The following is an 11,509-nucleotide window of genomic DNA, read 5'->3' as shown; positions in this document are numbered from 1 at the left end:
CACATCACATACTCTTTTTGTTTTTATCAACTTTTTATTCTGGCTACTTAGTGCTACGGTCTAGTGGTATTCCTCTTCACTTGCAAGTGAGAGGTCTTAGGTTCAATTTTTGTCAAAGGCGAATTTGAACCACATTATTGCTAGCTCATTGTGAGGCTTAACCTACTTCCCCATTCTTTTAGTGTAGAGAATATCATTTGTTAAAATATATATATATATATATATATATATATATATATATATATATATATTCTTCTGAATGGTTCAATATTTTCTTATTTGACCTAGTGAAGGTAAGGTTAAGAAGAAATTCAAATGCAAAGCCTTTAATTAGTTGAATAACTCAGCCAGCGAAAGGGGACAAACCATATCTAAAATAAAATAAAATAAAGTTGAACTTAATTTAATGTGTTAGTTTTGGGAGTTTGTGGCTTAATAGTGCGATATTAGATAATCTGTCTTCGTCACAGTGGATATAAAAGGTAAGAAATTTCAAAGTGGTCAAATTAGGAAAGGGAAGAAGAGCTCATTCCTCATTGATTTGGTAGAAGCAGCTTGCAGGTTCTTTTCTTTAGGGGATGAAAATGGTACACACTTTGGTGAGATTAATTCTTCGTCAACGATCACATGTGAGCTATCAATCATTTGGTAAAGGAAAAAGGACCACCACAATCAGAAACCCATACATCAAAGTAAATCAGTGAAAACGATAATGAGGGTTAAAAGACAAGTCTCGACTATGAGCAGAAGTCACAGATCCTAGGATCATAGATCACCGATAATAAGTACACGCTGCAAACCCATAAAAAGCTAACAAATTAACAACCTGATTACCTTCTCGATAGTTATGTGCGTAAATAAATCTATCAAAGACACCTAAAAAAATGAGTCATTTATCTAGTGAAACAAATAGAGTTTTAATTCATGTCTTGTTGTGACTTTCGACGCTTTGTAATTTAAAGGTGGCAAGTTTGTGCCCTATGTCATTTTGACACAAATAATCACATTGGATCCATCAAGTAGTATCATGTTTTCTCTTCATCAAGAAATTAAACTATTTGTATCATCTCAATTGATCATACGAGTGCATACTAGACTACATGTTGAAATGGTTACAAGAGCTACCATCAGTCGCTCGTCCCATCGTACGCATAAACCGTCCGCCATCAACAACTGCGATCAATACAACACATATACAACTGACCCTAGCACTCGTTGAACGTTTCACAACCAACAAAGGTGGTCACCATGGCAGTGGTGCATGTGATTCTCAAATTGTACGTGCAATATGCGTGGATCTGCATCAATCACTTTGTTATAAATGTGCGAATTGAATTAAAAGGTCCATCCCCAACGACATTAATTTCGTCACCTCACACACTAATTAACCACAACAGGGATACGACAGCTTCTCAATCATATTTTGCTCAAAGAAAATGCTAACATTGATATACATACATATATATATATATATATATATATATATGTATGTATAGAAACAAAACCTTCTTGAGCATGAACTTGACTTTGATGCATTAGACAAATGTTAATCATAACCAGATGCATGAGGGTTCAACATTATGAATGGTAGGTTTCGTTTTCTCGGGCTACATTATACTTCGGGAAAGTGAGTTCCACACACCATTTTCTCCTCGTGTAGAGTCCTGTTTATTTTTGGTCTATAGTATAGATTGAATCAATCAAAGGAGAATCAAAGTGACATAGGTAAACAAAGTGCGCAGAAATCATTTCTCTATACTTTTGGTTCATGTGGTTTTACTTGTTTCCTATTTCGGTCGTGTCATTTTAATTTTGGGAATTTTAGTTGCGGACCTCGGTTTGATTTGCAATCAAGTCCAAATCATAAATTTCGTTAAATTTATCGATGGAAATTTATAAATGCTCTTAACAATTAAGAGTGAGGAGTAAAGGAAAAGAACCTAGAACTTCTGATGCAGAGGTAAATGCTCTTGACAATTGCGCTACAAGCCCCTTGCTTTTTCTTAACTAGACTTATATGACTTACATTGCTAACTAAACCAAACTACATGGCCAAAATTTTGTGACCTAAAAATTTCTGCAACATTGACATCATATCCTTGCTTTTTCTTAACTAGACTTATATGACTTACATTGCTAACTAAACCAAACCACATGGCCAAAATTTTGTGACCTAAAAACTTCTGCAACATTGACATCATATCATAGTGGTCCCTAATTGCTAGAAAAATAGTTTACCACATTTAATTGATAGCGTTGCTACTGCAAACATAGTACGTATATCAACCTGCCAACCGCAACAAACATTGATGAGTGATGAAATATAGATATCAGTCACATTCTCCTCTCCTACACCCCATTGTCCAAGAAAATTGTAGTCACCCACCTTTCGATCTTTCTCCAAGGGGGATGGTCATCTAATTTTCGTTCTTGTACTTTCTTCTTTACCGTTGGACTAAGATCAGAACGGTGGATGACCACAATTTTCTTGGACCAGAACTCGTAGAGATATATAGATATATGGATATAAAGATATAGAAGTGGTAAAGCCACTGTACCGTGGTTCATTGAATAGCAAGACCAACTCACTGAAATATCTGATTGCACTAGGATAGGCTATCAGAGGGGTTATCACAACTAGCATCTGGTCCTACTGGTAGAATTTGATGCCATCACTTTCCTTTTCCTTCCCATTATTTAATGTAAGAACCAACAACAAATCTTTCAAGGAGATTCTTACAAGCTGTAGCTGCTGTGCAAGATTGGCTGCTCAGAAATTTATTGGGTTTTGTATGAACAATTCAGCCTTGTTTTGTTTCTCGATGATAGATCCGAACTTGGCCCAAAACTGTGAGTATAGATTGACACGGGTCTCCATTGGAGATGGTCTAACAAGACATAGTTTTCTAAAGGGTTTTTCTCCAAACTGTGAACATCTGTCTATATATTGGGCAGTCAATTCAAGCACATTCCAAGTCTCCCGTAAGTTAGCGTTACAATCACCAACAGGACAAAGAATGCAAGCAATGGGTGAACATATAAATCCAAAAGAAATTTAAACAGGTATTCATGAATTTCGTTTCTTGAACTTTTGAAGCAGAGAGAGAGTTCTAAAGCTGTTAATTGAGAATACTACTCACGTAAAGCAAATTAGCGGCTACCGTGCATGATACATGAAAAGTGTGAAGGTTTTTCGTTTCAATTTCCGAAGAACAAGTATCAGTATTAAGGGAAATAGAGAGTTTGCAGACAAGAACAAAGTAATTTAGACTTCACTTTTTGTAGGCATCCCATAGGATGCCTAGATCTACATTACCTCCAGAAAGTATAATTCCGATGTTGCTGCAATCCTTCCAAGCAGAATTTTTCTTGAAACTTTTGGACAAAACAGCAGCAAGGCCTATTGCTCCACTGGGTTCTACTGCAACCTTCAAAATCTCGTAACAGAGTTTCATAGCATTTATTATCTCCTCGTCATTTACAGTTATAACGCCATCGACAAGATCTCTCACAATGGGCCTGGTTCCAGTGCAAAGAAAGAAAGAGTTAAGGCAAATTGCTAACTATGAGTAGAAGCTCATTAATACTGAGCATTATCGACAAGATGAAGATAGATTTCTAATGAACTGCTTGGATAAAATGTGATCTTCCTTTACCAAGTAAGGTCTCCAAGAAAAGCTCGAAGCCCATCTGCAACAGTGTTGGTCTCAGGCAATGTTATTATCCTCCCAGCTGATTTGGATTGAGCTGCATCGTTAGCACCCTCAGGTTCAGCTGCAAAAATTCGAATCGCGGGGTTGATGGACTTGGCGGCCAAAGCCACCCCTGATATCAAGCCACCTCCTATACAGACAGATATACATAAATCAATACTACTACAAAGATTAAAAGTCAACAACAGAATATTCAGGAACAAAAGTGAACTAATCAAACAAATTTTATGATTATATGTAACTAAACCAACCGCTTATGGGTACTATAATGCCGTCTAACTGCGGAACTTGTTGCTCCAGAAGCTCCAGTGAAATGGTACCCTGCCCACTGCAAGAACAGTTAAACTTAAACATGCCATAAAGCCCTAATCTCATTAGTTACGTTAAGGAATGTTACTGTTTTCCAATACGTCAATACGTAGTATAGCATTGTCTAGCAGCATCTAATGGATTAACCTACAAGGAACAAGTTTCGCTAATGCATCTGAAATTATTTAAGTAATAGTAATACTTGCCGAGGAGTAACCAGGGTAGTACATCGCCATGAAATTCAAGGGAACGGCTATTGGTGTTTTTCCGAGAGAAAATATGGGAAACGCAATACTACCAGCAGTTTCACAAATCATAATATGATTTTGATTCGGTTCTTTAAGTAAACACACACTCTTACTGTAAAGCAATCTGTTTAAGTTGTCTTTATTGTGCATCAGCTCATTAGAATTTCAACATACATTTTACGTTTCAATAACATTTGCACAGAACAAGCCTATCTTTGAGCAAAAGATTCATGTTCTTCCCTTATCATAGGCGAAATTTCAAACATAAGTGATTAAATGCAAATAAACTGAGGTCAATTTGTACCTTATTATGCGCCTATCATTGTAAGGATGGAGAAGAAGTGCGCCAGTTTCATGCAACACCTTAGCTGCTGTACTTTCCCTTGACTGCATAGTGGCCTCACTCCAGATAACCTGACCACCGTAACGAATGACATTCTCAACTTTGCAGTTGGGAGCATTTTTTGGTATAACTATGTATGCAGGGATCCCCCGTAGTTTTGCAGCCAAAGACAATGCTGCAGCATGGTTACCACTAAATTCGGAGGACAAAATCAGGGCGTAATCAGACAAATTGGTTAAGGAAAGTAGCGATGACACGCAAATGAGCGGAAATCAAACCTGCTGTGTGTTACAACCCCCTTAGCAGCCTGATCATCATCAAGTGAAAACACGGCATTGCAAGCGCCTCTGAATTTGAAAGCGCCACTGCATAGGCAGGCACATAGATTACCCTAATGAAATCCAAACCAAGTTACGAAAGAAAAGAAGACACGCATACGCATGATTGAGTGCGAAGTAGAGTCTCACCCCTTCTGTAAACATTCGCATTTGAAAAAAAGGCGTCTTCCTGAAAGAGCATTGAGGGATTCCGAGGTCAAGACCGGAGTTTTGTGCACGAATGGCTCGATGCGTGCTTGCGCTTCCTTTATAGAGGAAATATCAGCAGCATATTTCGTCTCCGGCATTTGACTCCCTGCTTCCATCTCTATCCCAACACCAACAGAGTCTTGATTTTGGAGCTGGATTGCAAAATTGACATGGAATTCACAAAATTCAAGTTGGATATTTAGAAAATTGACAAGTAGTGCGAGTATTTGGAGTTTAAACTCTCAACAACTTACGGTGTTCGTTGGCCAAATATTCCAGAAACGCAGATTGCTCACCTCTTCTACTTCCACACTTCCAGAGTTCATATGTTGCTATGCCCAGAACCCCTGTACCCACCCCCCGCCTGCCTACGGTGTTGACAAAGGAAGAACAAGTAGACAGGTCGCCGACGGTTTGAGCGTAGGTGCCAGTTTCAGTGGCTGGTTTGGTTTAATTTTTCTAATTTTCACGCCCTAATCAGATTATTAGTTTCCGTGATAAAATGATAGTTCTATGATATAAAAAATTAAAATTTAACCTCCTGTTGTAAAGTTTATTAGGACTTAGACATAAAATTAAAAATTATATAAACTTTCTGTTAATTATTAACACATGAGCCATACATATAAGGCTAAAATCGAAGCCGCATGTGTAAGTCTCATGTGCTATTTAAAGGAGAGTTAAAGGCATTTTCAATTTTTGGTTTAAATCCTAACGGATTTTACTACAATGACTTAAACCTAATTTTTTTAACCACATACGCTATTTTAATATTATCCTCACAAGGGAACTATTAACCCAACTAAGTTAATTTTCAAGGCTAACAGAGTTATAAAAGTGTTATTAAGAGAACACGTGTCCAAACTATAAATTTTGTGACAGGCTGGGCACATCGTCATTTGGCACAGCAGAAATAAGCAGAGCACGCCAATGAAGTTGTTTGTGGATAAGCAACGGGCATCATCTTCCCCAAAAGTCAATAAAAACGACACCTGAAAGGGTTTTGTGAATTGGAAGTTCCTAAAAACAAATATTGTTGTTTTATGGAAAGGGATTTGGGGGAATCCGGGCAATTAAAGTTTAATCAAACGGTTACAAATAGGAGTTAATTTTAACTGTTTGATCAAATTTCAATGGCCTGAATCTCCGAACTTTTTAGATTTGGAGAAAGGGATCCGGAGGGAAACCATTTTCTTGTTTTATAACCTAAAAAGCATTTTAGACTTTTTGTGCATAACGCTTGCAAAATAGAAATGCTACAAAGACTCTCTCGAAGTGAATTTTTTTATGGAATTTTTGTCACCTTATAGTTCATATACCAATATTATAAAACATTGTGCTAAAAATATGAGGTGGTAGAGAGTCTATGGAGAGTCTCACTTTTGAAAGAGTCTCTTTAGTATATCTCTTTTTAGAATTGATAATTCAAAAAGCGATTCGCAAATGAAGAGCTTGTTTGAAAGTGCTTTTAAATTAAAAGCGTTTTCTGATCACAAAAATCACTTATGACCACGTTTGTGGAAAAAAAAAACACTTTAGAAGAAGCACCTACTATGTGTTTTTTTTTCTTCGTGAAACCAAAATGTCAACATGCTTCAAATGGATGCGTTTTTATTGAAAATGCATAAGCATAAATGTTTTTAAAGAAGCAATTTCAAACAAGTATGAAGTCTATGCGTTCAGTTCGACGATAAAATGTTTGTCAGCTATGCTTCCAAATTCTAATTTGTTAAACCATAGTTGAAAATTCTAATTTGTTTGCCAAAAGAACTTGGCCTCTTGACACACCCCGATCCGGAATGTCCACTTGGACTCTGAATCGAGTTGTGCTGGCCGACACCTGGAAGGTGACGAAACCATAAAGTGTAGTGTGGTGGAATATGTGAATAAATTTAACCTAAAAGTGCTTAAATATAAGAATGCGTTTTGAGCGGGAATGAACCCATTTCATACATGATGTCAAAGCATAAGTACATTACAGTAAAATAGGGTGAGAATTATACCATAAGGTAATCATCTACACCAGCCAAGAATCCTCGTTGATAAGAAAGTTCAGCTACTAAAACCTAGAGGGGTGAAAAATAAGGATGAGTGGGCCTGAAAATATAGTTTTAATAAAAACATTTGAAAATGTTATAACCCCTCGCTATAAAACATGTATAGTTTCCAAGATTTACATACTACATATAGTATGAAAATACTCACCGTAGCCTGCAAAATATTAAGATATCAATACGGCACAATAGTTCTTATATAAGTGCATGACGTCAGTAATCATATACTTTCGCATAAGCAAACATATCAAACTAAGTGCTCATCGACATATGTTAACACACAAGTTCATGCAAAGTTATTATGACATGAACATGACTGAGTGTAATAATGATATACGCTCTAGTGCTACAATAACTTGAAGACTGGCGCTATTCGCGGTCACATACGAGTCGGAGTTGCCTATTGCAACCTGTACAACATGACTGGCACTTACTTGGATTCAAGGCGAGCTTGCGGTGCGGATGTGAACATACACGTGAAAGACTGGCCCTGGCCCTGGGCGAGCACTAACACTGGTGCAACAAATGATGAGCATAAAATATAAATATTGTTTGTACCATACTTGACCCATCTAGAAACTACTGAGCATCGGTCAATACCGCCAAGGATCCACAATAATCTCTCTCCAACCAGGAGGTCAATCACAGCGCGACACATGTCGACATTAAAGGCCAATCATAGTGCAACACGTGTAAACATCAGAGGCTAATCAAAGCATGACACGTGTCAAAGTCAAAACAAAGCTAGAGACTCTCTTCTATAAAAGGAAATCATTCTTTCACAATATTTCCTAATGTCATTTGTACTAAATCATTCACTAGAACTCACTAAAGGAGACCTTGAACCTATGTACTTGTGTAAACCTTTCATAATTAATGAGAACTCCTCTACTCCGTGGATGTAGCCAATCTGGGTGAACCATGTACATCTTGTGTTTGCTTCTCTGTTTCTGTCCATTTACATACCTATCCATACTAGCGACTGAAGCAATCTAGCGAAGGTCACAAACTTGACACTTTCTGTTGTACCAAAGTCCTCACTGATTTTGTGCATCAACATTTGGCGCCATCTGTGGGAAACATGTTGGAAATGTGCCCTAAAACCAATCATATGATGATACTTTACGGACATTTCACATGTTAAACTAATCTAGTTTAATATCAAGGGCATAGATTATTGTTTTAAGCCGTCTCATATAAATGTTATATGCTTAAACAATAAGTCCAAGGAATATGTGATTGGGAGAATACGATCTAAAGAAGTTAGATTCATGAGACAATTCTTTCGTAGACACATCCTAAATGTTCCTGATCATAGGATTGCCAATTGGGCATTAACAGTCCGTTAAGATCAGTACGTACTGTGTCTTCTCTCAGGGAGAGTGACTAGTCTCGAGTCATTGGTGTGTGTGACATCAAGACAAGTACGTAGGTGCTCAATAGAGAATGAGTTCACTGAACACGATCAACGAAGAGTTCTCATATTCATGTCACATGAGAACTCATGGTTGGGATAATGCAAAGTAGTCCTTTGACCTGAGGCATCATAGATGTCTAATGGTTAGGTCCTTGATCTTTGATCATGTCAAACGGCATTCCATTGGAGTGTCCACGACATTGTTGGGGTCAAGCTATCTAGTCATGTAGGCATATGAATGCGCAACAAGGGATCTCTAACCTTCAAACCGTTTGAGGGAGAATACTCTATGATATGATTAAGAATCTTTGGCCAAAGTATGAATGAGATTTAGGAAAGCGTTCCAAATCACATTCAAGGTAATCATATAAGCACACGAATCACATTGGATAGTAGACATGAATAAATAAACTATCAAACCAAACAATGTGGTCAAGAGTATTGTATTAGAGAAATACCGTATTGCATTTGTAATCCTAAACTGAATAGGTTCTCCACCTCTTCTGATTAGCTTGGGTAACCATGATATGCTGCTAGGTGTCACTCATGGTTTGTGGAAGCCCTAAACGTGTGTAATCACTAAAGGGAGAATTGAAAGTAAGTTTCAATTCACAATCGATTTGAAAGAGTTTTAATCGCCCACTGCCTCGCTAAAAGGAACCTAATGGATCGTACACCGTGTAAGGTGAAGATTGAAGAAACAATGGAGATGAGTAAGAATGATTAAATGGTTTAATTATTTATTAATGGCAATGATTAATTAATATGTTAATTAATCAAACGAATAAGTTCGTTAAAGACCTCGGGATAGTTTTTGGACCTTAAGGCCCAATGGGCTTCGAACGTCAAGCCCATTGACTTAAGTTGTATGACAACTTAATGACTAAATATTCACAAAGGCCCAAACAACCCAAATACACCCTAAGGCCAGCCATATTGTTAAGGGTGGTGAACTTGGACTTATTTACAAGTTTGCCACTCAAATGAATAAAGGTATAAATATGACTTTATAGCCAAAATTCATTTAGGGTTTGTTTTGGAGAAAATTGGAGAGAACATGTCTCTCCATTTCTCTCTAAAGAGGCCGGCCCCTTGGAGGGTGCATCTAGCAATCCCACTACTCCAAGGTCACTCATTTCTTCTCCAATCTAACCTTGGTGAAGAGACTTAGAGGTTCTCAATTTTGGGAACTTGGAGAAACCTTTTCATCCATCCAAATCCATAGATTTAAGATGCAAGGAATGAAGGCCCTCTCTTTGGGTGATTAGCCTTTGCTTATGCAAAGAGGAATCTACAAAGGTATAAATCTCAACTCACTTTGTTTTGAGTTGATTAATGGTTCACCAATCTACTAGGCTTTGAATTTTATGGTTAATGTTTTGTTTTTGAATGCATGCAAGCATGATTCCGCCTTTTAATTGTTAAATGCATGCTATAGATGTTATTCAAATGAACATGTTTTCACAAAATATTCCTTCAAAACACACTTATTCCTACTCTTTTCAGCTTTGTCAAGCTGGTTTCCACCATTCGTATACTCTCTTTTGACCAGGTATCCCTCTCCAACAAGGGGAGTGAAGGAAGCCATATCACACAGAACGACACCCCTTCGCGCCTAGTGTGAGGTTGCGAAAGAATGAACGAAAGAAGCTCGTTCTTCAAGCTAAAGTCGAGGAGCTGGAGGCTTAGAACAACAAGATAGCAATAAAGAATGAGATCTTCCAGGAACAATATGAGAAGCTCTTCGACACGCTCCAAGAAACTAGGCGTACTCAAACATGAGAGCTTGTTGCCCCTGTGGACATCAACCATCATCTGGGTGCCCCCAACATTGAGGGTCACCTTCCTTCGACATGGGTATCCCTGATGAGGAGCGAGCTAATCATTAAAACATTGATCAACATGAAACTTCTCTCAACCCAACTGCTTCGACTCGAAGTAGAAGAAGTGGAGGAAGACACCTCTTTGCAGAAGGGTTAGAATGATCGAAAGCCGTTTATCGTGACTGTCGAGACTTCCTAAAGCAACGTCGAGATAATCCCCTCCACATAAGCTTGAAGATCAATGACCCAAGGGTTTTTGAAAGAGTCGACCCCCTCCCACGACCCAGGACAGCTGCCAATCTAGGGAAGGAACGATAGGTCCTAGAGGAACATAAAGGTACATGGGACTCGGAGGTATTCCGACAGACTCGCCCTAGAAGTCAGTATGGCGAGTCCAAGGAAAAATCACATGCTCTTGCTCAAACTTTCCTACTTCCAAGAGTCGATGGAGACTTACATAAGAAAATTTCAGTGGTACATGACTCTACTCAGGACCCCCTTGTCCTACAGCTCCTTGAGGAAGTAAACAAGTTAAAGGTCGAATGTCAAGCCGAGATACCTGACTAGAACCAACCCAGGCCTGACCCTCTCACAAGGAGGATCCTTGACACACCCTTCAAGTGAAGACAAAACAAAAGCTTGGTTTACAACTCTATACTGGAATAGAGGACTCAATTGAACACCTTAACCTCTTTGAGTCCACCATGGCATATCGGATGCACACCGATGAAGAGCGATGTCTTCTCTTCCCTTCCACCTTTTTTGGCGGAGCTCTAAACTGGCATTGTCGTCTTCCACCTGAGACGATATACTCATTTGAGGAACTGAGGAAACTGTTTGTCTTTCAACACATCTTCCAAACCAATCGCTTGCATTCTGCAGATGACTTGTACACTATTCGCCAGTAGCTGAACGAGGTAGTACGAGAGTATGCTGGTCGCTTCAACCATGAGTATTCTCGCTGCGCTGAGGTAGATGATAAGACCACTCTTAAGGCCTTCACGGCAGGCTTACGTGACTGTTTCTTCAAGTACATGATCAATGTTAACACTTGGAAGACTTGCTCTGAGGTGAT

General features: G+C 38.4%; 1 protein-coding gene across 2 annotated transcripts; it reads right to left on the bottom strand.

Moving 5' to 3' along the window:
• Nucleotides 1-3,181: 3,181 nt before the first annotated feature.
• On the bottom strand, nucleotides 3,182-5,822 carry LOC103429307 (serine racemase). Of its 2 annotated transcripts, none has more exons than XM_008367456.4 (7): nucleotides 5,395-5,822; nucleotides 5,081-5,292; nucleotides 4,892-4,978; nucleotides 4,575-4,805; nucleotides 3,965-4,041; nucleotides 3,657-3,843; nucleotides 3,182-3,519 (listed from the first exon to the last, which is right to left on the bottom strand). In XM_008367456.4, the coding sequence occupies exons 1-7, from the start codon at nucleotides 5,464-5,466 to the stop codon at nucleotides 3,273-3,275; spliced, it is 1,113 nt and encodes a 370-aa protein (XP_008365678.1). In that variant the 5' UTR covers nucleotides 5,467-5,822; the 3' UTR covers nucleotides 3,182-3,272. The 2 variants fall into 2 exon arrangements, with proteins under 2 accessions (XP_008365678.1, XP_008365679.1); XM_008367457.4 differs by having other exon boundaries at nucleotides 5,437-5,636.
• Nucleotides 5,823-11,509: the final 5,687 nt, after the last annotated feature.

The sequence above is a fragment of the Malus domestica genome, chromosome 06 (assembly GCF_042453785.1).
Source record: "Malus domestica chromosome 06, GDT2T_hap1".
In the NCBI taxonomy this organism is placed as follows: domain Eukaryota; kingdom Viridiplantae; phylum Streptophyta; class Magnoliopsida; order Rosales; family Rosaceae; genus Malus; species Malus domestica.
Note: the sequence above shows the minus strand (reverse complement) of the source record. Positions and strands in the feature narration are given on the sequence as shown.